The 25,439-nt window shown below is 38.9% G+C and overlaps 1 protein-coding gene across 7 annotated transcripts; it reads right to left on the reverse strand.

Annotated features, from left to right (window-relative positions):
• Positions 1-532: 532 nt before the first annotated feature.
• Positions 533-22,097, reverse strand: RAD21 (RAD21 cohesin complex component). 7 transcript variants are annotated; one of them, XM_085572473.1, is made up of 16 exons: positions 21,892-22,097; positions 18,023-18,103; positions 16,068-16,113; positions 15,940-16,016; positions 14,477-14,606; positions 12,269-12,368; positions 11,201-11,307; positions 10,105-10,308; positions 9,470-9,595; positions 9,164-9,286; positions 7,326-7,549; positions 6,855-7,014; positions 6,384-6,535; positions 4,729-4,878; positions 4,181-4,264; positions 533-2,325 (listed from the first exon to the last, which is right to left on the reverse strand). In XM_085572473.1, the coding sequence occupies exons 3-16, from the start codon at positions 16,081-16,083 to the stop codon at positions 2,134-2,136; spliced, it is 1,845 nt and encodes a 614-aa protein (XP_085428599.1). In that variant the 5' UTR covers positions 16,084-16,113; positions 18,023-18,103; positions 21,892-22,097; the 3' UTR covers positions 533-2,133. The 7 variants fall into 7 exon arrangements, with proteins under 7 accessions (XP_085428599.1, XP_085428596.1, XP_085428598.1 ...); XM_085572470.1 differs by adding an exon at positions 16,566-16,754 and having other exon boundaries at positions 15,940-16,113; XM_085572472.1 differs by lacking the exon at positions 18,023-18,103.
• Between the last annotated feature and the right edge of the window lie 3,342 nt (positions 22,098-25,439).

Consider the following 25,439-nt stretch of genomic DNA (forward strand, 5'->3'; position numbering starts at 1 on the left):
ACAGGTCACTCAAAAGCAGGACAGTCCCTTGTGTGTGGAGCCCAGACTAAGTCAGCTCACTCAGAATTCACTGCCCGTATATATATAAACTCTAGAGGTACCCAACTGACTCCATGTGCTGCAGGCCTGGATCCAAGAGTCTGGATGCACCAGGAGGAGCATGTACCTTCAGAGGCACTGACATACATACAGAAGCAATTCCAGAAGCAAGGGAACAGCAGAGCTAAAAGAATTCAAGCTGGAGATGTTCTGGCATTCAGAAGGGACAGGCAAATAGATGAATCACATTTTATAGACAGTTTCCCATAATTTTCCACATGCACATTCCTAGCATAGAATCCTTGAACAAAAGCACAGTACAGCCACTAGAGTAAAATTTCCTTCAATAATGGCAAGAATTCTATTTACATCTTCAAGTTTAATCTTTTAAAGAGCAAAATCTTCCCATACCTAATGCCAAAATAACCAATTTCTTAGTGCTCAGTCTCTCCTACGTAAATGAGAGGTGTTCAAACAAGATAGAGCTAATATGTAACAGCTTATAACACAACTTTTATTAGAAAAGTTATACATAACAGCATCAACTATTTTCAAGAATATTAACTTTGAAAAGCAACAAAAACAGACTAAAAATGTGTAACAAGAAACTAATGACCTTTTCTATAATTAAACATTCAAGTTATCTACAATGTCGCTTTTTACAAAGGAGAAAATTATGGTTTTACAGGCACATCATGTTGAAAATAAAGCTGCAGTAATTTTATACAATTAACTTTTTCAAGGATTAGTAAAACATGGTCATCATGTAGTCTCAGAGTTTTTTAAACATTCACATAATTTTACAGTTGAGTATACACTGAAATTTAAGAGTCGCAAAATTATTTCACAAAAGTGCCAACATTAAAACCAGAACCTTCAGTGTGAATAGTTTTGCTCTAAAAAAAGTTGAGACAGGTCTCCATAATCAACATATTCACATAATTTCTGGTGCTACCTGGTCTAACAGTAAAGCTTCATATTTAGAACTAAAATCAAACCGGATTTCTTTCGCAAAACTGATAAAACATTTTGAACATGGGAGTGTACATTATCAGAAAAAATTGACACAAAACCATAAATATATCCAAAGAGCCATTAATACACTACACAATTAAGTGGAATTGTGCCCATCTGTACTCTATATTCAAAGTTTGTTGCTATTTTGGTACAGGTGGTATCTGAATTTAGCAATTTTTCTTGTTCTTACTGTTGGATGCTTGCTTAATAAAAAAAAAAAATCAGATAATTTACAATCTAGAAGTCTGTTTTAAAAAGTCTGGAGTTTATATACAGCTCTAACAAACCTAATGCATTATGGTTTCTTAAACAGTTAAATGAAATTACTAGTTTCCATTTGTCACTTATTAACAGTAATTAGCCATTATCAGTAGTGGACCATAACAAGGTGATAAGTGAAAAGGAATGTTTAGTCTAAAACGCTTCACATGTTCTGTCCTTTCATGTATCACACAGAGGAAGTGCTTTCCACAGACACTCGTTTCCCCTTAGCATCAAGGGCTACAAAAATCTGACTGCAAAAATGCAGTGACACAGCAAGCTGACATATCAGGCACTACCTTTCATATTGGCAGCTTTAAGAGACCCACGGTATGCACAAAGATCTAGAGAAGGGGAGAAAAAACTACTACTGTGAGAAGCAGACAACATTTCAGATGAATTTGGCAAAGTTTTTAATCCGACAAAAGTTTGGCCATTCAGATTCACTGATATAGGTTAAAAATATGTCTACTGAATCAACTAGTCAAATTATTGTAAGACATTTTCATTGATACTCAACATCACATGCACCAATATTGCACACATCTGCTCTGAGCTGCTAAACAATCTTTATCTGGGTGCTTGAGATGTCTGGTTTCTGCAGCTGGAACTCAAGTCACCCAACCCAGCCAGCAGTTTCACTAAAAATTTGAGTGGTAAAGTTAAAATACAAACCCCAAAACAACCCCAAGAGAAAACCAAGGACTTTATACAGACAAAATCTAAATTTTCTGCAATGGTCTTGTGGGCCCTACGGATGGGGCGATACACGCACGCACTGGTGAGGGGAGCGCTAGCTCTACTCTTGAGAACCATTCAGATAATGTGAAACCTGGGACCAGGGGTGGCAATGATGTCACTGTAGGGCTCCTCCTGGGTCAGCTCGATAGCTTGCTGCTTTTTCAGCACCAGGAAACTGTAGAACTTTGCAGCTGCTTGTTTTCTATTTGTATTTCTGCACAGCTCAAGCAAACTGATAGATTCTGCTCCAGTCTTAGCAAGAGCTCTCTGAAAAACACAACATTGATACCACAAGTTAAGTAAAGAACTACACAGAAACAACAATGCCTCTTGGCAAGATTCTGTTTGTTGTCAACCACGGGACAGCGAGGGATTCAGAAGAACGGTAACATTACAACACGTACATGAAAATTTCTTTATGGATCTTAGCTAAATGAAACCTAGTAGGATTCCCAGAGATGTGTGAAAAATTTATTGAATCTGCAGAATGTATTCAAGAAACACTGTTGTATAGCACAAGATTTTATTTCTGCAGCAACAGCTAACCAGTCTTTTTTGACTACAGGACAATTTTTTCTTAATAGCAATAAAATAAAGAAAAATCAAGTTTTACTTCTCAAAATAAATGTAATTCCAAAAATAATAAAGTAAATCTCAAGAGCTAACACTTTCTAAAAGATGCATAATTTCCCAAGGTGAAAGTCTGTTTATTTCTAAAACTTCTCTGTCTTAAACTAAGTATCCAAAATCACTTAGATTTTATCAAGGTATTGGCAAGAATATATTAAAAAACAAAACAAAACATGATAATACATCTTTTTGTTAGCCAGGACAACAACTGAAGTGTTTGATTTAAAGCAGAACTGTCTGCCCTGGAATGAATTTCAACTAGATGAAAAGATATTTGGCTGGCCAAACCAATTTTATATTAATCAGACCTTCACTCCAAATCTCATTGCAGATTTAATGTTTCAGCCATCCAATATGATGCTCTTTTGGGTACATGAAGAAAGAGTTGAAAAAAGCTAGTTATGGCCAAAGAGAATTCTAAAGCTCTCTTCAGAAACCGTGATAAAACATTCAGAGAGAAAAACACTACACAACACTACCAACTCAACATCTGTATACTTTAGAAATTATTTTTAAGCTTTTTTCATTTTATTCAGTTGTTCTGATTTGGTCTGGAGCAGAGTTAATTTTCTTCACAACAGCTCATGTGGTGCCGTTTTGCATCAAGGAGGCTGGAGGTGCACAGTCAGCAGCTGACCCTAACTATCTGCCAAAAGGATAATGCACATCATGTGGCATCATGCTGTGCATTTAAAGCTGGGCAAGAGAAGAGGGGGGTGTGTTACCATTTGGGATGTGGCATTCAGTGACAGCCAAATCTCAAAGGTTGCCAAAATGCTTAAGGGAACAAAGGAGCTACAAGCCAGGCTGAAAGGCAAAGGTAATCCAAGAGTATGCGGAGGACAAACACAGAGAGCAAAGGAACAGTTTACACTTCAGGGTGAACACTGTGGTTTTCAGTCCTCGTATTAGAAAAAGCCTCTTTAGTTCCAGCAAGCAAGAATCCATCCTACAGATAGATGTGCAGACTGAATCCACATGCTAGAAATCAGCCAAAGTCATATTTCCACAGTTGTTAAGAGATTCAGCATGGCATTCAAGTTTTCAAACTAGCCTAGCCAGGAAGTAAACATCCTGTACAATGGTGTTATCCCTAGACCCTTATGGGGGTTTGCCTGAAGACACATAGCACAAAGTCAAAGGTGCTAGGATTTCATTAAAAATACAGTCAATTACTTCATAATTTAAATTTCTGGGAATCTTAGTTGCACACCAAGTATGGACTTAAAGGCTGAAAAACATTTAGGTGAAAAAATTTATTTCAAGTGTTCTCTAAATAGTTAAGTGACAATTATAAAAGTACAAATTTAATACAATTATTTTATATAGATTTAATCAACTACATGCATTCTTTCCCCTCTAAGATCACTGGTATTGTAGGCTGTAACATGGACTGTAAAGACAGCTCCTTCTTTACCTTTTAAATCAGCTCAAAAGCATCAGTGGACACACTCAAAAGCTACTTTAAGAGAAAGCAAATGATCATGTGTACCTGAAGGCCATGGAGCATTTGTTGAGTCCTCTTGTTCCATCTCCTTTCTTCTTGATCCTGATCACCCCCTGTGCCATCTTCTTCCTGGAAGCAGGAGTAAAATAAAATGAATCAATGAAGTTTGCTCTGTTTGTTACCACAGGATATTAAATACTGTAGATAAGAGACAACTTAAGTAAACTTATTTGATGACATGGCTGGTTTTCTTGCAGAAAGCTACTTTCATTAAGTAGCACAAGCTACTTAAAATGAAGCACACCAATAAATTTAAAAAGTTCTTATCTAAGGCATCATAAACATATAATGGTTTTATCCAGCCATGGTAAGAACAGGAGAACATTAATTCAAAACAGAATGTATATGTGATTTATAAAATTAAATAACATAATTATTATTAAATGGTCATGAAATAATTTAAGAATTACATTTCCAAGGGCTATTTATAAGGACAGACAAAAGAGTTATTTCTTATGCCTTTTACTGAATCCACAGTCAAACATTCATCCATTTTGGGAAACACACAAACTGATTCTACACAGAGTTCTTACTTCTTCCTCCTCCTCTTCCTCTTTCTCCTTTTCCTTCTCCTTCTCTTTTTCTGGCAGAAGTTCTAGCTCTGGTATTAGCTGGCAGATGTTTTGGGGCTCTTCTGGAGGCATTTCTACAGGTGGTATTTCCAGCTGTTGTGATGGTGGATGCTTTAAGAGCACACAATACAGTTAAACAATATAATTTTGTCAGCTCTTTTACAATAGAACGATGGTGCTACAGACCAGTTTAATAAAATCCAAGTATATAAACTTAGCCATTTGTCAGAATTTTTCATTTTTGAAAAGCAAAAACCAATTTTGTTTTGTTGTCCATATGTGCATTTTCAATCCTTTAGATTCTGCTCAATCCAGGAATTATACCACTGTGAAGTAAAAAGGCTTTCCAGTAACTTCACTTATGCCACCATCCAAACTACTGATCTCATTCCTTGGATTGGCACATGCAAATTTAAAATCCCACACCACCAGATGCAATGCTACATGAACACACTTTAACTCACTGGAACTAGTTATCTTCAAAACATCAAAATGCTGTTCTCATCAGTACAAGCATGAAGGAATTAAAACACTGGTACCTGCAAAGTTTCTGAAAACATGTGCATTACTTTGGTGCTGAAGTATATTCTCAAAAAACATTTATGCCAAGAGGAAAATACAGAAGAGAAATTTAATAGGATTTATGTAGACAGTTTTAATAAAATTAATATATGGTATTCAAGTGCTTGCCAGTAAAGTTACCTTGACACCTGAAACTGTTTCTACACATACCCTAAAATGGCTAAGCGACTTCTGATGTAGTCACACAGTAGATATCACTACAGGTTGTTGCTAGAGCCCTGACCTGGCCTCTAAGATGATTACAGAATTCCCAACACACCAATACCCCCAGTTACACTGACTTAGCACAGTCGATGCCGATTTCACCTCATGGAAGGGGTGAAAGGGCAAGAGAAGCAGCAGCTGCCACCCTACTTACTAAGAGAATGTTACATCTAACACTTCCATTCTACAGTGAACAACCTGTTAGCCAAGGAATATGAAAAGTGAGGTTAAAAAAAAAATGTGCAAACATGAGACACAGCATAAACCAGTACTGTTGTCACCACAGAAGCATTCAGAAAAACACACCTTTTACTTTGCCTATTTCCTTCCTCTCTCCTTCACAAACAGTTTCCTTTCACACTGCATCACAGCTAGTGTCCAAATCTATTCACAAATCAAATAGGAAATCTCTCCTAGTTGAAATCTCTCAACTAGGAAATCTCTCCTAAGGCTTCTTTCTTTGAAGCCTTAAGCCTGAAACACTAGGGCTGTCTTAGAAGATGCTTATGCAGCTAACAATCCTTGCTTCATGGAAGCTGTTCATATACATTTGCCAGGCAGGACTTGATAAGCAATACACTAGACTCCTTGAAGACTTTTACTGGAGGAAATAGTATAATTTCTGTATCCTACCAGTATTTTAAATGTTTCAGTAAGTTTTTCACCTAACAAAGGCACCAGAATGATACTCAGGGACGAATGTTCTGATACTACTACAGCGAATCTCAAAGGATCATAGGAAGCTAGGGCCTCAAATCTGTGTCATTTCTTACTCAAAGACACTGCCCACTTGTCATTCCTCACAAAATAAATAGTAAAAGCTTACTCACAGGTAGCACTGGCTCTGGTTCTACTTGCTGCAGTTTGCGTTTAACTCCGGTCTGAGCTGGTGGGGGTGGCATAACCGATTCATCCAGGTTGGTTCTGCTGCCTTCCATCATCGACTCTTGTAAACGGCTTGGTTCCTCCAGAATGGGTTCATCTGTTTTCCATAACAAATCTTCTTTTAGATACTTAAGAATGTTATTAGAAACTCTACTAAAATCCAATCTGCTATTATTTTAAAATTGAGCACTCTCAGCAGCCTGTACTTTTAATCCCCTGGTTCAAGCAATTACTAAGCATCCCGTATTTCTAGGAAAAAAAGTTATTTTATGTCGGAGGTTGCATCACATCAAGCTAAACAACCATTACAAAGCTCATTGTTTCATACATATTCTTTGATGACTTAATACAAAGCCCAGATGAAAGACAAAAATAGGCTCTGAGGGAAAGCAGAGCATCTTTGACAAGACACAAACCAATGACATCTCGTTGCTGCTGCTGCTGTTGCTGCTCCTCTCTGGGAACCTCTGGGTTTTCAAAGTCTTTAAGGAACTCATCAAGATTGTCAGCTTCTCCACCTTTCCTCCTCTTTCTCAGGTCTTCTGGTACCAGAGGTGTAAGACAGCGAGTAAAGAGCTACAAAGGAAACATTACATTATTCACTATTGCAGTTCTCAGTGTCCTTTTATTTCATTTTGGATGATTAATTATGGCCTTTCTCAGTTTTTAAGCTCCTCTCCAACAGTACTAACTTCTACAAAATTATTTATCTTTGTAACTGATAACAGCAATGTTTAAAATATTTATCTTAGTTCTTTTAATATTTTTTCTTCCAATTATAAATACTACCATCACAATATCACTATTTTATATGCTGACATTTGCTATACGTGAAGCACAATCCTGAATATAGTCAATTTAAAAATGAACTTGCACAAAAACATTACCTTCAGTAGTCTGTTATTCCACAAAGGCTGTGCAGGCAGAGAGAAAAGCTTTTCAACTCCACCAGTTTCTTTCCACATCATCAATTTCTTAGTAGGAGGTGCCAAATCCAAAGTAGTAACAATATCAGAGTAGTCGCTTAATTGGGCTCGAATAGTCTTGCTGTCCAGTTCTTTCACACTGTCCACAATCAGCTTTCTCTTCCTCTTTGCTTTGGTTTCCTTGACTGTTGAGATTTTTGGCAAGTAATGAAGGTTAGCTCAAACAGGTATCATGCTGTAAAAGAATCCTGTAAGTTCTCTATAGGTCTTGCTTGCCCACATATAAAGCTGTCTCAAGAATCTAAGGCAATGCTGGCTTTGGCAGAAGGATTAAAAACTATGTGCAGTATAAAATGTCAAATACTGTGAATGCTCTCCCATAACCTACAAATTCTTCTGTGAATGTACATCTACCTAAGCCTCAATTTCCTCAGCTGCACATGCTTCTCTCTCCCATGGCTTGCTTTATAGGCTGGTGCAAACACTGGCTACCAAGTAGAGGATGGAGCACATCTCTTGTAAGGAAAGGCTGAGAGATTTGGTTTTGCTCAGCCTGAAGGGAGCTTTGGAGTGACCTAATTGTGGCATTCTGGTACCTGAAGGGAGCCTACAAGGAAAACGGAGGGCACTTTTTACAACGACATGTAAAAAGGTAAGGGGGATTGCTGCCAGCTGACAGAAAGTAGCTCAGACTAGGTATTGTGAAGAAGTTCTTTACTGAGGCAAAGTGCTGGAACAGGTTGCTCAGAGGAGCTGTCCCAGATGCCCTATCCCTGTCAGCATTCAAGGCCAGGCTGGATGGAGCTCTGAGCAACCTGGCCTACTGGAAGGTGTCCTTGTGCTCATGGCAAGAGTTGGACCTAGACCTACATGATACCTTCAAATCCCAGTCATTCTATGACTCTAATCACAGATCTAAAATACCACACTCACTTTTCCCCCTAAGCCCTACCCGAGCTCTGGTAGAGTTAATGTGGGTGATTATTTTAACTGTAAACTTCTGACCCTGTTCTAGGATAACTTTACTGTGCTTACAACCTGGTACTCTGCAGCAGACCCTGAAGCTCTGGTAAATGCTGTCTTTGTTGGACCATCAGATGAGCTGGTCCTCTGCTGCCAGCCTGCCACGAGAGGGCAGTGCCAGGACTCTCCCACTGGCCAAGCAGACAATCAGGGCCTGGAGCTCAGTCTAAAAGCATAGGACAAGCTGCTTTCTTTACATATATTAATTTTTTAATAAAGCAGGGGTCAGTATATAATGAGCCAAACATAGTATTGGATAAAATGCAAGTTTCTTGCATTAAAGATATGGAAAATTTCTATTTAATAGAAATTCAAATACAAAGGTGCACCTCCTGAAATCAGCAATTCATTCAAACTACAAATCACTAGAACAGCACACATTACCAGTGTAAACAATCAGTTCCACCCTTCAAACACAGCACATCAAGAACTGTGCTGCACTACAGACACCGTATTAGAATCAAAGACATGCTGAGCTCCATTTCAACTCAGTGCATTTTAACTAGCATGTTTACCTAAAGCTCCAGTATCATGCAGTTACATGCACTGACTGTAGAAACTACTAGCTAGTATTCTCTGACACCATCCATGTAAGCTACCTCTCTGGAAGGTACTGGAGGGCTACCATTAGAATAAAAGGAATTCAGCACTTGATCCCTGGTTTCTCTCCCAAGTGAGAAGCAGAGTCAGCAGCAGTGCTAGACATTTATTTCCACTCCATCAAGCTAAGGTGGTCTCTAACAAACTGTGTTGAATACCCCCAATAGCTCACTCACCAGTTATGTCAATAGGCTCCAGAGCAAAAGCTTCCTCTTCATTGGGAACAAGTGTTGTCTGATCAGTCATGGTTGGTAACGGTTCCACTGGATCCACCGAGTCCGGGCTGTCCGGGCCTCCCACTGCCAACGACAACAAGAACATCTCATTAGGTCAAAACTTTAACAGGCTCTGCTACCCCTCCTCCACACCTTCAGGTAGTTTACCACACCTGATACTTTGGAGTTTAGTATGCTTTTAAGGAATTAGAATCCAAACTACATGAGTTGAAAGTAATTCTAGATCTGGTCCTAGATCATACTCACTTGATACATTATCATCATCATCCATATCATCGTGGGGAGGCTGCTCTGGCATCATTACTCCACTTTCTGAGAGTGCAGGTGGGTCATCAAAAATACCACCATCATTATTACTGAGAAGTTTGTCATCTGAAGCAACCATATGAAATAATCAGATTTGTATCCACAAATTTATGAAATAAGTATAGACAAATTTACAAGGAAGTACAGACAAGTTTATTGCAGCACAGATGAAGACAGTACAAAAGTTAGAAAGGACTTTCAATGCTGACATAGAAGTAGCAGTGCTTTTTCAAGGGGCACTTCAGCTCTAATTCAGAGCTTACAGATAACATTTATTACAAGATACTTGCCACATATTTGCATCTCACATCTAACTTTTTTAGAACTTTGTTTTAAATATGCCAACACTTAACGTACTGTGAGTCAGCGACACTGCTGCAGTACTCACAAACCAGAATATATGCTCAGTGCATATATATATATACACACACATGCCGAGTATAAATACTCACTGTACAAGGCATAACTTTAACAGGGATTTAGCAACAAAGGAAACAACTTCCCCTCATCTACCCAAGAAGTAATTAATTAAGGCAGGAAGTAAGATAAAGGAAAAATAAATTTCTCAAACTTACCCAATATTCCACCATCATTTCCTTCTCCAAAATTATCATCTTTGTATTGGTCTTCATATTCCAGGTGATTAGATTTCTCATTGAGGTGACTGGTGCTCTGTTCAGGTTCCAGCAGGAGATTGGAAGCACTAGTGCTCACCAGCATGTCATCCTCAAATGCACTACCTTCTCTCATCATCTCACGATCATCCATCCCAAAGTCACCTGCAAGAATACAACTGCACTGCTCTAACTGCTAAAACACCAAGATGCAAGAGACCTACCTAACTGATCAACAAAGGCCGATATGCAAGGGCAAACTTAAATTTAATCAATCCTATTTGCAGAGTTAATGACACGATGTAAGGAATTGTGCCCAGCAATACCATAGCAAAAAATACTGTTCAAATAATTATAAAAATAACTGTCTCATTTTCAAAGCATTTTATTGTACTTATTTGAAATTATATAAGCAAGATCCTACTAAACTTTATCTGCACAGAAATCAAAGAATTCAATGGAATTCAAAGACATTGTGCCTTATGCCTCAAGGCTGGGCTTCAATTACAGGGAACAAACCAATACCCAGTCAACACAATTTTTAGATTATTCTTTCAAAACTATTACTGAATTATGGTTTACAATACCGTAGGTGAGGAACCAGACATTCAAGTAAAACTGTCCTTAGGTTTAGATGTTAGAATACTGTCCTTGAAAAGATACCTAAAGTAGCAAACTTGTTACAGTGACTGATTCAACTTTAGAAATGTCCTAATGGTTTCTGACTAAGAGCATGCTTATGATTAAAGCAAGAGCTCACTTCATATTCACATCACATTTTGAAAATTATAATTGTCACAGTACTTCAATGATTAGCTTGACTGAGTGTTCTTCAGCTTTTCTTTCTGCCTATTCTAGGCAGCTAGAAGTTTGCTGAGCATTAGAGATCAGACTTTCTGGAAAAACTGACATAATACACCAAAAATTAAATATATAAAACCACAGCATGTTTAATCTAATTTGTTTAAAGCTCACTGGGCATTCCATAGTAACTACAAAACCGTATCTTACAGTAACTGAAATTAGCTAGTAACACAATAACACATGAGGTCCTTACCAAAGTCATTCTCCTGGAGAATACTGATGTTGCCTACTTCTTCTCTCATCGTAATTTCTTCCACTCTACTCTGGTTCAAACTGAACTGCTGAGCCACATCAATATCACTTAAACAGAAGACAATTATTAAAAATCTCATTGAAAAACAAAGAAGAGATAAAGCCTGCTGAAATAAACATGACATTATTCTGTAAAAAACAATTTTACACTCAAGTCAATTATTGAAAAAAATAAAGGTGAACACTGAATAGAAACTACTATTTAAACCAGTGAGACCATTAATGGCTCAAACTTATCATCCAAATTGCATTGGCTTCTGGGAAATGTATCAGTAACCTCTCATACTCCTTGCTGTGTTTGGATTACTAATTTCAAAGGCTGAATTAACAATTAAGAAAAACCTTCCACCCCTTCAACTTCAAAAGCTACTCATATAGTTTATCAAACACTATTTTGCACCACTACCAAGTTAACACCTTTTGTGGCGTATTAAGGTACCTTATAAATACACAGAAATTTTTGCTGTTTCAAATTAGTATATACTCTAATTTGAATTGACACTAGATTGAACACTGAGTAAGCTGGATTCTAAAGTATGAATGTTATGAATAGCTCAGATAAAAATACCAAAATAGTAAAAACCATCAGTTTTTAAAGATTAAGAACTACTCAGGTTGTGTACTTGTTATATGTAAAAGTAACCCATAAATATTAAGAAGTTTTAAGAATTAAAAGTGCCACTTTATAAGGTAAACAACATAAAACTGTTCTTGTCCAACCTAAGGATGTATGTGATGTAGGGTGCCTTGCATACAAGAAAAGAAAGTTATAATAGGCATCTGAGTTTTTCAAAAGCTCCTGTAAGGACAGATTTAACTTCAGTTAAAGTCAATACTACTATGAACTTAAAATCAACACAAAAATGACTGCACACTTATCAGTATATAAAAAAGACCTAAGAACCTACAAACTATTTTTTTACATTCAGCAATGAGTTAGCTGTTTAAAACCAGGTTCTCCTCAACTAAAACCAATTCTCATGGAAATTGAAAAAATCCCCAAGCTTACTCTAGATCAGGGAGTGGTTGGTCAAAATCGTGAAACTCCTCAGGTAAGGTAATAGCATTATAAGCAGCCTCTCTGTTTTCTTCAGGCAAATCAACAACTCCTGCAAGGAAGAACACCCAGACATGAGTTCCCATTCCTTACAAGGACAGCATTTTTCACCGTGCCCTTAGCGTTTTCTCTCTCCATGGGCCTACTGTATTTAAATTTGTTTAACTGAACTGACGCCGAAAGATACCTTAGATAATGGTAGTAAGTGAAATTCAAACTAAATTCAAAACAAATATCTCAAGCCCTTGCACTGTCTGTATAAAGTAATGTTTGTGCGGCACTGCACAGAGCTGCACAGCCAACAGAGGAACTGCATGTTTCACAACACCACAGGTACCCGCTCCAAAATAATTTTATCATGATACATGGTATGAGCTGCAGGGCTCTGCATTACAGTGGCAGCACAGTGACTTTGCTACTGGTCCTTTATTCACTTCCATCAGCTCCACAAGTCCTGGAACAGAACTAATTGCACTTGGGGCTCAGTAACTTACAGGCTTCTGCACATAAAAGAGCTGTATTACCAAAACCACACACATTCCTTTTCTTATCCTCCAGAGATGCTTACTCTTATTCAGCAGGCATTCTCAGAGCATGAATACCAGATTGGGCATCACAAAACCAGCGCCAGCAGTTGGTTCCTCTGTTTTATTCAAAGTCTTAAAGGTCAGGGCACTTGAAAGTACATGGAAAATGCAGGTTCAATTCCTTCTCTAACTTGCTCTGCCTTCTGACCCACACATACAACGCAGGCAATTCTGAGGTACAGATACTTCAGAAACACTCTGCTCCCCTCTGCAATGATTAAGCAAAGAGGCACGGTCCACAGAGACCAGGAACAAGCATGAGTCTGTAGCTTACTCATCACAGTACTTGACTAGGAATGAAGAAATTTAGTCCATCCTTTCAGGGCTGTTCAATATTTTTACTTGTCTGCTGCTTAAAATGAAACATGTAAATGATTCTCAGAACAGAAAGACTCAATTCCTAAGGCACAATACTGATAAACTGAAAGTAAAGACCAGTGCCTCAGCTTCTGTCATGTGAGCATGGCACTTTTTATAAATATTGATTTTAAGGCGCTTCACCTTCAACATGCACTCTTGTCAGGAGAGGGAACATTGGGAAAACAGAATGCCTTTTGATATTAAAATTATGTTCTTATTATAACCCAGGGAAGTTAAACACAATAGTAGACAAAAAATTAGCAACAATCAACAAATTGCCACTGAAAGCTACATAAAATTCAGTACTTGAATTCAGTGCCTTAATCACAACCTGCAGATCAGGAAATGAAGATAAAGGCATTACATATCTTAACTTTTCTCAAGTAACTGCTGCACTGGCTTTCAAGAGTTGCCTTTTAAAAAACAAGTCTCACTCAAGTTCAGCTTTTAAATCTATTGCACTCAATAACTTAAAAAGGCAGAATGTGATTTAGCAGCTGTGAGCATCCAGCAGCATCACTGCCACAGCTACATTTCAGCTGAGAAAAAGTTCCCCAGGCCAGAATTAAAGAAAACTCTCAATAAAGGCATGAAAGAATGAAAACCAAATAATTAACTGACTGCTGGATAAGAAAGTAATTTCATCTCTTAATATGGAACCCCATTTTCATGGCAAATATTTAAGTAAGCAATTACAGAGCGGGAAATTATGTTGCAAACATACAAAAGGAAAACTATCTTTGATGCCCACACAACAGTTCACCTTATTTTTAGAAACTATAATGTGAAAGTAGTAAAAAACCACCTTACTTTCATATTTCTTTTGTAACTCACAGCAAAAGAATCCTGACCCTTGATGGAAACCAGCCCCCTTCTGTGCTTCTATTCAGTAGGGCAATGGCCTTTTTCAGACAGAAGGTAAAAACCATGCAGTGTATTCCCATTTAACATTATACATCAGCAACAGACAAAATGGTAAGTAGGTTTTTACTAAATCAGCATCAGTAGGAGAACCTTTTGTTCAGAATTTAGTTAAGATGTTTTTCAGCAGACAACTCAGCCAGCCAGACAGCTGCAGTAATTACTTCTCCTACAACCTATATATATACCTTTATGTAATTATACAGACATAAGAAGGCAGAATTGTATGCCTTCTTAATAAATACATTTATCAATGTAGCTTTTCAGAGAGCATTTAGATAAAGACAGATACCTGGACGAAAAGCCATCTTAATCTTAATGAAAGCCTCATTACAGTCTGCAAGAAGATACTTTGCTTTCCTGTGGTAGATTCTAACAACGCCTAGTAAAAGATGTCCTGAGGTTCGAAGTGCCATCTTCACCTAAAAAAACACATTGCACAATCAGTGAATTAGATGTATCCTCCTTTTCCCTTAAATGACATCTCAGTCAGCTTTACATTCATTTTCTCAATAAAATCAAATACCCAACACAAGTATAAAAATCATCAGAAATCTGAAGAAACAAAGACTGCGAAGTTCAAAGTGATGCCATATCATTTATGGATTATCTAGCAAATATCACCAAATTAGTAGCAGCTCATTCCAGGAATTCCCAAACACTGCTCTGTCTAGTTAAAAAAAAAAGTGACAAAGCCTATTTTTATCACATCTTCTTTTCTACCACCTTTGCTACTTCAATTGTGGAAAAGGTGAAAAATACAAAAAGTTGGGCAGCCATAAATAGTGATTTGGTTAAGCAAAATCTGGTAAAAAACTGTTAGCTACCTCCCCATGTTCTGTCCTGCAGTGGAAGATGTGAAGTGCCCATAAACAAGCACTGTCACAGTAAAACAATTTTAAGTTCCTTTCCTTTTCAATATCACTGCTTTACTATGTAATGAAGTATCTACTGTGGGAACATAAAACTGAAAAAAAGTAATTCACAGAAGGATTCTTCTTTAAGTATATTAGACTGAAAGAGCATGAAATTTGTGTTGAATGGTACATGGAATAATTATCTCACAGAAAGAGTAAGCCATACAGGATTTAACATCAACCTAAGAATTCAAGATTTTTATTTTCTCCAATGACTTTTTAATATTTCAGCTAATGAACTGCTACACAAAGTTAAATAGACGAATAAGTGCCTATTAATTTCTCCCTTCTCTAAAAGAATGCTCCAGCTCACTAGTGAGCCCATGAACATTATCTTCTTCCTAAATCCTTCCAAAAGTCATAATGAAACAAATCACTATTCTGGAAGAATAAGCATCTCTGTGATTGTACAATACACTTTTTGCTTACACTTAGCAGCTCTTCTAAAATCTAGAGTAGCATTATAAAAACTGTTAACATTTTTATCAACCAAAATAAAGATGAAAGTAAGTTTTCTTTTGTTTTCAAGTAGTTGTTTTTTAAGACACTGACATCTATTAAGTGACAAAAGTCACAACTGCACCATCAGTTCTAAGATGAACAATTTCATTGTCATGAGTAGTAGAGGGGAAGAAAAACAACCATGTAAAAACATCAAGCTACTTAAAATTTCCTCGTGTTTCACAACAGAGTATTTCACATCTCAACAGACCTTTCCACCCTTTAAAATAGCAGCATTAAGAATTTTATTTCTTCAGTGATCCATATAGCAATTACCACCTGTACACCCAAGTTCTTTTCACTGCAAGGTAACATAAGATTAGTGTAAAACAGATACCTTTGGGGAAATGATGCTCTCCACGCTGCTCTCTAGATTACATTCAAAAACATGGGCTTTGGTCAGCTTCTTATCCCAGTGGGCCGCCAGCCAGATTTTGGCCAGCGGCCCACGTTTGCTCAGGACAAAGTGGGCATAGAACATGGTCCCAGATGTCTAAAACAAAGTGCAAACCTGTAGAGAAAGGCAAGTATTTCTTTCCACATCTTTTATTTTATGAGGAACATCCTTGTAAATACCCCCCTTATCCTTAAAAAAAGTGCACATTTGACTTTTAACCACTGAGGTCAGACTATTTGTTTAATATGCTTAAGAAGCTAACACAAATTATATCCATGTATTAGCACATATATGTATTTATTACAAAGAATTACAAAGCAAAAAAACCACCCAGTAACAGCCACACACACAACTTAGAAATGTTTACCATCCCTCAAGAAAAAAATAATCTTGACTCTTTTTACCTTTAGGGTAATGATACCAAACTCTCCTAATGCAAAGAAGCACATCTCAGTTTTCATTCCACAGTAGTTTTCTATGACTTCCACTTCTTTCTACTTTTAGTTCAGTAGCTACTACTCTACTATACCAGTATATATTGTACATTGTTCCAGCAAAAGACGCACCTTTACGAAATATACAGCCCTAAATCTTTTTGCACTTCGCTATAATTTCCTGAACAGGAAGCACAATCATGTCTTCCATTTCTGAACAGACCATTTTCAATTTCATTTTTTTTTTAATCGAGTGTTGATGAAAGTGGTGAGAAAACTGACTGCATTATTCCAAACTTCCTGTTTCCATCTTCTTTTCTCCTTCAATGGAAAAAAGAAGACACTCTTATCTATTTATCTAGTAATTACTTTTTTACGACTGATAAAATGCCAACACATCAAACCATGGGGAATCAGAACAGCATGATGCCTTATGATCTACACATACCACTTCCATGCATGATGTAAACATGATTCAGTTAACTACAAGTAGAGGAAAAAAAAAGTTTGCATTAAAAAAGTAGAAGAATCTCCACAAGGAGTTTTTCCAGTAGTTTCTATAACCCAGGAAAATTAATCAAAAGAGAAGAACAGAAAAGCACAACTAGTGCATTTTAGTTTTTACCTCCTCCACAGCTACAGAAAAACTGCCAGAGGAAGCACAGCAAGTCACAATTGTTCTGGCTAGGAATTTAAGCATAGGGGCAAGAGAAGCTTGGACACTACTGATTTAGTGGAAATAAAGCCAACTTCTAGACATCTGGATAATAAATTAAAAAAAAAAAAATGTATCTCAAAGTCAAGTCCAAGAACTTTTTTTTTTTTTCATTTTGGGAGCTGCATAAAAGAACTGATTATCAAGCTACTCTCTTAATGACAGATTGGCCACCAATTTCATCCATGACCAAAACAGAGGAGAGGATTTTAAGGAAATAAAGGCCACATTCAGCTTAAACTCAAATTAACTCAGTATACAGAATTAAAGCTACTCTTAGGAGTGAAGTTAATAGCTTGTTAATAGCTTTTAGTCATAACAAAGCTTCAAATTGACAAAAAGTTAAAATGCCATTTTTATCTGTTGGGATTGTGTGAGGGCTAAGAACAGCACTGCACAAAGATGGGCACAAGCAAGTTTTTCCAGGAAGCACAATGAAATAAATTTTGGATAAACATTATTTAAAGGAAGGTATTCTACTTTTTCCCCCCATTATTTTTTGAAAGAAATCACATTATCTTAAGTACAGGAGACAATTCAATCCTTGCATATTTTTGAATGCCTCAGTATTTTTGTATATGCAGAGACATAAGTTTGCAGTACAGCATTTTGGTATCTTGAGTTGCTACTAGAACCATGCAGTACTAAGCCTGTAATTACCCCAGACCATGAGGAACAGGGGAAAACACAAACAGAGTAAACAAAACCACTTGTATTAATCCATTAAAAGCATTCAACAACAGTTGCAAAAGAGCGTACTTTGATTAGTGGAGTTTGGCACAATTATTAAAACAGATAATACAGATTTCACAAAACTTCAAACATACAGTTAACTAAAAACATACTTATGTTTCCTGTTAAATGTGAAACTCACTATTTGGACAACTTGGACAAAATAAATTTATTTATCACTTTATATCTGTTTCTCTTCATCCATCACTGAAGCCTTGCCATACTGAAATACACAAAGGAAAACAGTGACTGACAATCAGACTACAGATAAAGTGTTTTTCAATCTGAACTGTTATTAACAAACAAGGATTCTGTTACCTAAAGCAATAATTTCCTCTCACGTTAGTCCCTGCCACTTCCAAATTCCAGCAGATGCTCTGCGTGGCAATAACGGGGTCAGAGCAACTGTATAAAGCCCACCTTTACAGTTCAGCTGTTTAGCACCTCAGCTCTTCAAAGGCTGCTCCTGCTCTCTCCAGATTTTCTCTTTCTTTTCAGATACTCCCTCTTCTGCATTTCAGGCTTTTTGTCTGATCTTTAATTCATAGCACAGTATGTTGAGGCAGTGGCATAAAGGAAGAAATAGATTTTCTGGCATAATTTGAGACTAGGATGAATGTTAAAGGAACAAAGAGTTTCTACAACTGGCAGAGTACTCAGGCAGACATAGAAACAGACATAGAATTTAACACTGGCTGAAAAAGCAGCTCCTCAGAATCCACAAAAGAAAAAGAGTCACTGATGGCTCTTAAAAAGCTTGTAAGGTAAAACACAACTGTCAATTTTTGAAATTAAATGGATATGAAACAGGACCACAAAACTTGTTCTAAGAACTTTGGCATTTTTCTGTCTTGCTTGCATTCCTCTAAGGCAAAAAGAGTATGTGCTCACACCAGGCCAGGTAGGACCAAATCAACCTTTTAGAATACCTGAACCTTTGAAGCAAATGCAAACGTAATGGCAGTAATGTGCCACAATTTTCCTCAGGTTTTCTCTGTCTAACTTGGTCAACAACTGCACAATTTAAAAAATACTGTTCTTCCTAGAGTAAAAAAATTTCTCTACTCTGCACTCTTCTCTTTGCTGAACTTCTACACACAAAGTAAGCGAAATGCAAAGCAGAACTGACATAATACTGGTCATACACAGGGTCTGATCCAGAATGTGCCTGTTTCATCCTCTCATCTGAGACTCTGGTAATTGCTCCTTTCAAAATAAGAAAATTTGGTAGATGGTGTAACTATGAACTTCATCTTAACCCTCAACTCATGTATATTTCATCTTAAAATCCTTCTTCTGATTAGAACAGCTGTCTAACCTCTGAAGAGCACACCAGCATAGTTAGTGCTTAATGAACTACAAGCTGACAACAGGCAGAACATTCAACATATTTTTATTTGACTGTGGCTCACTTTAGCTCATTAAACCTACTCATCAGCTGCTCTCCCTAGATTAGGTTATGTACACACAGACACACACACCAGTCCCCAACTAAAGTTCAGTCTTCTACTTTTTTTACTGTCACCTACTTTTGTTCCTTGTAAAGCTAGTCCAAAACCACAGTCACACATGAATGAGTAGACAAATTCCACACTACAGTTTAAGAAATCAGACAGTCATTTTAATTAATTTGTCCTTATGCTATCCTTCAATTTCTCTTTTCTGTTGGTTTCCTCCTTCAACTGCATAATTTCCTCCTAAACTGTTTCTGCTTTGCTAAGCCCAGGGATCATCCTGTGCACCTGCAACAATCTGAGCTGGCCCTATAAGACTTCAGAAGTTCAGAAGAACTACCCCGACCCCGCAACTGTTCTTTGAAGAATTAAACTTTAAGTCATAACCCTTCACTCTCCAATCCTTCTTACATCACTAAACTTCCCATGTGTAGGTACTCACTAATGCTGCCTCCCTGGCAGGTTTGGATACCACACTGAATACCTGCTGCCACTGAAAAAAAAAAAAAATCATCACAAACTCCACTAACATCACCTTACAGCTCCAAGCCTCTTTTCACCACTACTTTATCTGATCTCCTTCCTTCAACCACTTTTATAATTGTTTGGTTAATCCACATTTATCTGAATTTTAATATATTTATTTGTGGCACTTGCAGCTTTACTAAAGCTCAGTGTCAAGTCACCTTAATTTCTTATGTCTACAAAATTAATTATTGAAAAAGATAAAACTAAACTAGTTTAACTTTACATACCTTTGGTAAATACATACAGCATTTTCCATTTGTCTCCAGGTCTTGTTTCTTGCATCAACAGTTTGTCAGAAATTCTGTGGCTGAGGTTGCACTACCAGGTCTGTTAATTACTCAAACCATACTACTCTGTTACAGGACTGCATTCACTGCTCTCCAATTACAATATACTACACACCTACATAATCAGATGGAATCAGAACCCCACCAAGGTTACTAATTCAAAAGGCAGATCATTCACAAGTACCTACAGAGCTGGAAATTACTGAACCCTGTGAATACCGGGGCCCTCCTCCCTCAATTCCAAATTCACACCTAACCCTCAGCAGGTACCCTGACCTTGCCCCTACACTCACACTCAGAATGCTCAACCAGTAGAAATCTTTTTAATTGAAGGCCCTGTCTCCATTATCCCAATCTATTTTGTGCAAGTCCAGATCCAAGTCAAACTAATAAACTTGCAGAAACCATGTGCTAACACACACTTTTAAAGGAATGTAAGATAAACAGAACTCCTTATGTTATTCCAGTGTTTGCAGTTATTCTCTGCACGGTTCATCCAAAGAGCCCAAATGTAAAAAACTTTTTAACAATTTTACCTTTAAGAAGTTAGACTGATGTGGTAACTAAAGCAAGTACTCCAATTTCTGTAGGAAATCCCACGGTATAAGCAAGACGTGATTAATTTGTGTGGTCATTTAAGTTTACTGTAGGTCTAACTTTTTGCTCCTCCTTTTATTACCCCTATCACACCTACTTCCTCTCTAGTTAAAACTCTAGATGAGTGGGCTTTGCTTTCCCAAATTTTGTAAAATGTCTAATATTTACAAATGAACCATCATAAGATAAAGCAGAAGCCCGATCCTAATAAGGCCTTGATGTCCCCCGGTTTTGATAATGAGTTTTACTGAGTAAGATATTAAGGAAAGCGGGCTTATCACCCACATTTGCACAATGTGGGCCTAAATGGTAACTTCTCCAAATTTACAGTAGTTTATGTGTCTGAATTTAAAGAAAAGCCATTATCAATGAAAGATGCCAGTAAGTCACAGTGACCCCAAGTTTCCTTTGTTATTGATAAAAACAACGCCCTGTTTTATATTTAACAGAAACGTTTCTAATCAGGATCAGAGAAATTTTTAAAACAATACCAAGATTTCTAACAGCGTCCCTAAGATAAAAATCCTGGTTCTTCAAAAGGCTGGCATTTTTAAAGGGCCCTTTTATTTGCAGCTCAACAACCACAGTGTCCAGACGGCAGTTCACTGCCACTAGAGAGGCTGTGAGAAGCCTCAGTACCCTGCCCCATCCATGGCAGAAGGAAAATTTTACTTAAAACCTGAAGACTGGCAAATGGAACTTTGCTCGCGTACCGCAGCCGCCTCGCTGTCCCTCTAGCGAAGGCGCAGCCAGGGATGTGTTACACGGCGGCGGCCCCGGCCTGCCCTCGGCTCCCCGGGCTGCGCCGTGACCGGCTCCCGGGGCAGGTCCCTGCGGCCCCGGCGCGGCCGCTCCAGGGGCCCGGAGCCCGCCCCCGGGCCCGGCCGCGCTCCGGGCCCCGCTGCGCCCGGCCTCGCCTCAGACCGCCCCGGACACCCGGCCCGCGCAGGGTCCCGGGGCGGCCCTGCCTTCCCGGCGAGTCCCAGGGGTCGCGGCGCACCCGGCGGGCCCTCCAGGGCGGGAGGGCTCGACCGAAAGCCAACTCCGAGCCCGAGCGTCCCGGGAGCGGGGCTGGGGCTGCGGCTGGGCCCCGCCGGGCCCCCCCAGCGCCGGCAGCGACCGCGGCGGCCGGAGCCACTCCTTACCCTGCTCCGGGCCCGGGGACCGCTCGCTGCTCCCGCCCGAGCCGAGCCGAGCCGGGCCGGGCCGAGCCCGAGCGCAGCCGAGCGGCGCCGAACCGAACCGAAGCTGAGGCGAAGCCGGGCCGGGCCGAGTGGTGCCGAGTGGAGCCGAGCCGCTGGCTGGAGCGAACAAGATGGCGGCCGCGGCCCTTCCTGCGCGCGAACGCGCCGTTCAAACCGCAGGATGTTTACGGTCAAATCCCCCCGACCGGCCCGGCCCCGCACTGCGCCTGCGCGCGGGCTCCGCGGGGGGCGGGGCCGCGGGGCAGCCGCGCATGCGCGGCTCTCCCGGGAGCGGCCGGGCCGTGAGGGCGCCGCGCCCTGCCCCGCCCCGCCCCGCCCGGAGCGGCTCTGCGCTCGCTCGTGGGTTTAAATCGTGTGAGGGAATCGCTCTCTTCTTCCATGGGCCACTCCCGGATCTTTCTGGTCCCTGCAGCTCCCCCCTGCTGCCGGGCCCTGCAGGTGTTTGTGCTGTGGGATAGTTTGTTGTTAAGGGGAGCAACTGCAGCCACCGCTCACTTTCTTTGTTCGGACCAATTTGATTTCTACAGTATATAGAAAAGTTTTCTTGGTCCTAATTTACTGATTTATGTTGGCCACGTATAATGGAAGTATGGCTACAACAGGACGCCAAACAGGAGTCAGTCGCTAGGTAAAAGCAATGTAAAGGGAAAACAAGGACTGCTTTGGGAAATGGATGTCGCTGGTCTCTCTCAGGCACTAGGAATCCGATGGTATGAGTACATATCATTCTGGATGAACGCCAAACAGCCTTTGGCTTATAGACAGAAAATTCAAAAACCTCAAAATAACTTTCAAAATAACCTCTGAAACTATACTTGTAGTGTAATGGATCATCAATTTACAAAGATAAAGTCAGAATACTAAGAAAACACACCTACTGAGGGTTTAAGGAGTATTACTGCTGTGACATTCAGATAATGTATCTTAAGGGATGATAACATCAGCAAATAATTTGTAAAAACGTGCAGGTTCAGTCTCCTGCTTCTCTTTCCTTAGATTAAATTTTGAGGATTTCAACATTCATTTCTGTTCATAATGTCTCACTAGAACCTTTATTCAGAATAAACATTGATTCTCTGCACGTCCCACATGGATTTCTGCCAGGTGCAGTAATATGTCAAGGGTTTTCTTCTGCAAGGAAACGTTTGCTGTGTCACTACTCTCCTGTATCTCCATATGGAATTAGAGGTCTGGGCATCAACCCAGGGAGTGTCCAGGCCATCGACCACTGGGCTGCTGATAAGTTACTTGCCTTAATTTAACAGTGCTGATACACTTGCATCAAAGTCCACCAAACGTGCGGACCAGCAAAGCCGCGTCATTTGCTGCTATAGGAGAAGGCTGCTCCCAGTGGAGTGCACAGCAGTGAGGTGACAGCACCGTGGCATGAGTCTGAGACCTCAGCGCGTCACAGCCTGGCCCACGGTGCTGCCAAAATGTCCACAGCACCACTGGGCTCTGGCTCTTGCCCTGCTCAGTGCTTCTGTCACTTGTGTCCATTTTGGTATGAAATCCTCCTTTCTCTGGCTCAGCAGACACTGAGGATTGGTCAAAATTGCCGTTCTTGTTACTATGGGCCCATGTGTGCCAGTTGTCTGTTTAGAAGCTCTACATCACACTGCCATTGACTGAGCAGAAATTAACGACGGGAAGAAATTATTATTACTTTTTCCTTATTTGTCACTACCAATTCCTTAATAGTTGCCCATTAAAAAAAAAAAAAAAATGTGTCTATTCTTTTTCTCATGCTCACTACTGTTTGAGCAAGCAATTCTTTCTATGAAGGACTTCCTTTTTGAGAACAAAACTAGGACGTTCTAGTTAAATTTTTGGTAATACCTACCATGTAGTTAAAAGCATTAAGCTTATATAGGTCCAATCTTTTCCAGATGACTCTCTATAGTCAGTTTTCAATTTTTCCAAAGTTTCGTTTCCAGTTTTTCCATTCTTTGTTATTATAGGGCTTTAAATGTACATACTTCAAAGAAGCAAATATATGCAAATCCAAGAGAGTTTATAGTCTAAATTTGGCTCAGTTTAAATCTAAAGGATTTGAATTGTTATCACATCTGTTTCTCATGGCAGTATGTGACTACTGCGAAGATCAGCCGGTAATCTTGTCCTCTAATTTATTCTTGAACGTATTTTTAAATTATGGCAGTCTAATTTAATATTATTTATTTTTTCCAATGTCTATTCAGTTTGATATTTTTCTGTTTCATCTAAAAAGAATGCTTCCTTCCATCAAAATTAAAAATCAAGAAAATTCATTTGCATGGTCTAACATTCATTTGCATGGTCTAACATTCATTTGCATGTTAATTGCCTGATATAAAAATGTTTCATTTGTACTGTGGAGATAAATACACTTCATGAACAAATTGGTATTTAAACTTCAGAATAATTTTCAGATATTATGCTAAGAATTAAAGCAAGTGCAGTACAGTAAGGAAGGAAAATCAAAATACGGTGTGTGTTAGAACTCCTGTCCATTGAGTTCCATCCACTGACCTATCAATTTTAAAACACCATAAATAAGTTTTCTTCATTATTAGTAATACGTTAAATTGCCGCATGGCTCTTTCAAATGTTTGTGATTAAGTCAAGTATTTTTCAACCTTTTGCACTTCGATTCTCATATTGGTCAATTCTTAAAAAAAAAAAACAAAACTCCATTAGTAACTTTGTTTGCAGTTCTGGGGTTCTTCTAAACTAAGCTTGGAAAGTGCTCTGAATGCCCTGGCCTGAGACAGACAATGTAACTGATCTTCCTGGTCCCATTTTTTCTTCTCAAGAGCTGCCACAAGCACTGAATTGTATGTGGCACTCCGTACTTTGCTGCATTTCTCCTCAGGCTCTGCTCAGACACGTGCATTCCAGATGGTACTTAAAAAAGCAAGTTTGTGACTAGGATGTACACTCTCGCTAGCATATAGCAGATCACATTATGCAGTGACATTTAGGAAGAAACTGAGGCAAGAAGCCTATTTTTGTTTTCAGCTTTGGTCAAATGTTTCTGTCAGGCAATCATAAATTTGCAAGTGTAGAACAACTTAGTTCATATATAAATAACTTTCTCTTAGAAGAAAGAACAACATGTTTTCATTACTTTGGATTAACTGAAGTAATCATTTTTCCCTGACAAACATTCTCCCTTGAAATTTGAGATCCAAATCCACCCTTGACTCATACACCCATCCTCAAGTTCTTTCCAATCTAAGCTGCTTTGCCTAATCACTTCCAAGTATTGGCAACAATAAATAGTTTTTTTGAGACATCAAACAAGAAATTCAAGATAGTCAAAGTCACACTTCTACCATGTGAAGTATAAGGAAAATTACCATAACTTGTGATTTTATTAGATCCTGTGTATTCTAAAAACCTCAGCATTCCAAGGCAGATAATCCAAAGTTTGTGCAGTATGTTGGGACCTTGTCTGAGGATCAATTTTGACCTCAGTTTACAGCAAGTCAGCTTTGCTGCAGCTG

The sequence above is a fragment of the Lonchura striata genome, chromosome 2 (genome assembly GCF_050655825.1).
Source record: "Lonchura striata isolate lonStrDom1 chromosome 2, ASM5065582v1, whole genome shotgun sequence".
Lineage (NCBI taxonomy): Eukaryota > Metazoa > Chordata > Aves > Passeriformes > Estrildidae > Lonchura > Lonchura striata.

What these genes read in the sequence shown, in the direction of transcription:
- RAD21 (XM_021546396.3), bottom strand. Translation starts at nt 16,083, where the DNA reads ATGTTCTATGCCCACTTTGTCCTGAGCAAACGTGGGCCGCTGGCCAAA. An exon ending in AACCAGAGCCAGTGCTACCT is followed by an intron (nt 4,879 to 6,383) that starts GTGAGTAAGCTT and finishes GTGCTCTTAAAG; the next exon opens with CATCCACCATCACAACAGCT. An exon ending in AGGAAGAGGAGGAGGAAGAA is followed by an intron (nt 4,265 to 4,728) that starts GTAAGAACTCTG and finishes TCCTGCTTCCAG; the next exon opens with GAAGAAGATGGCACAGGGGG.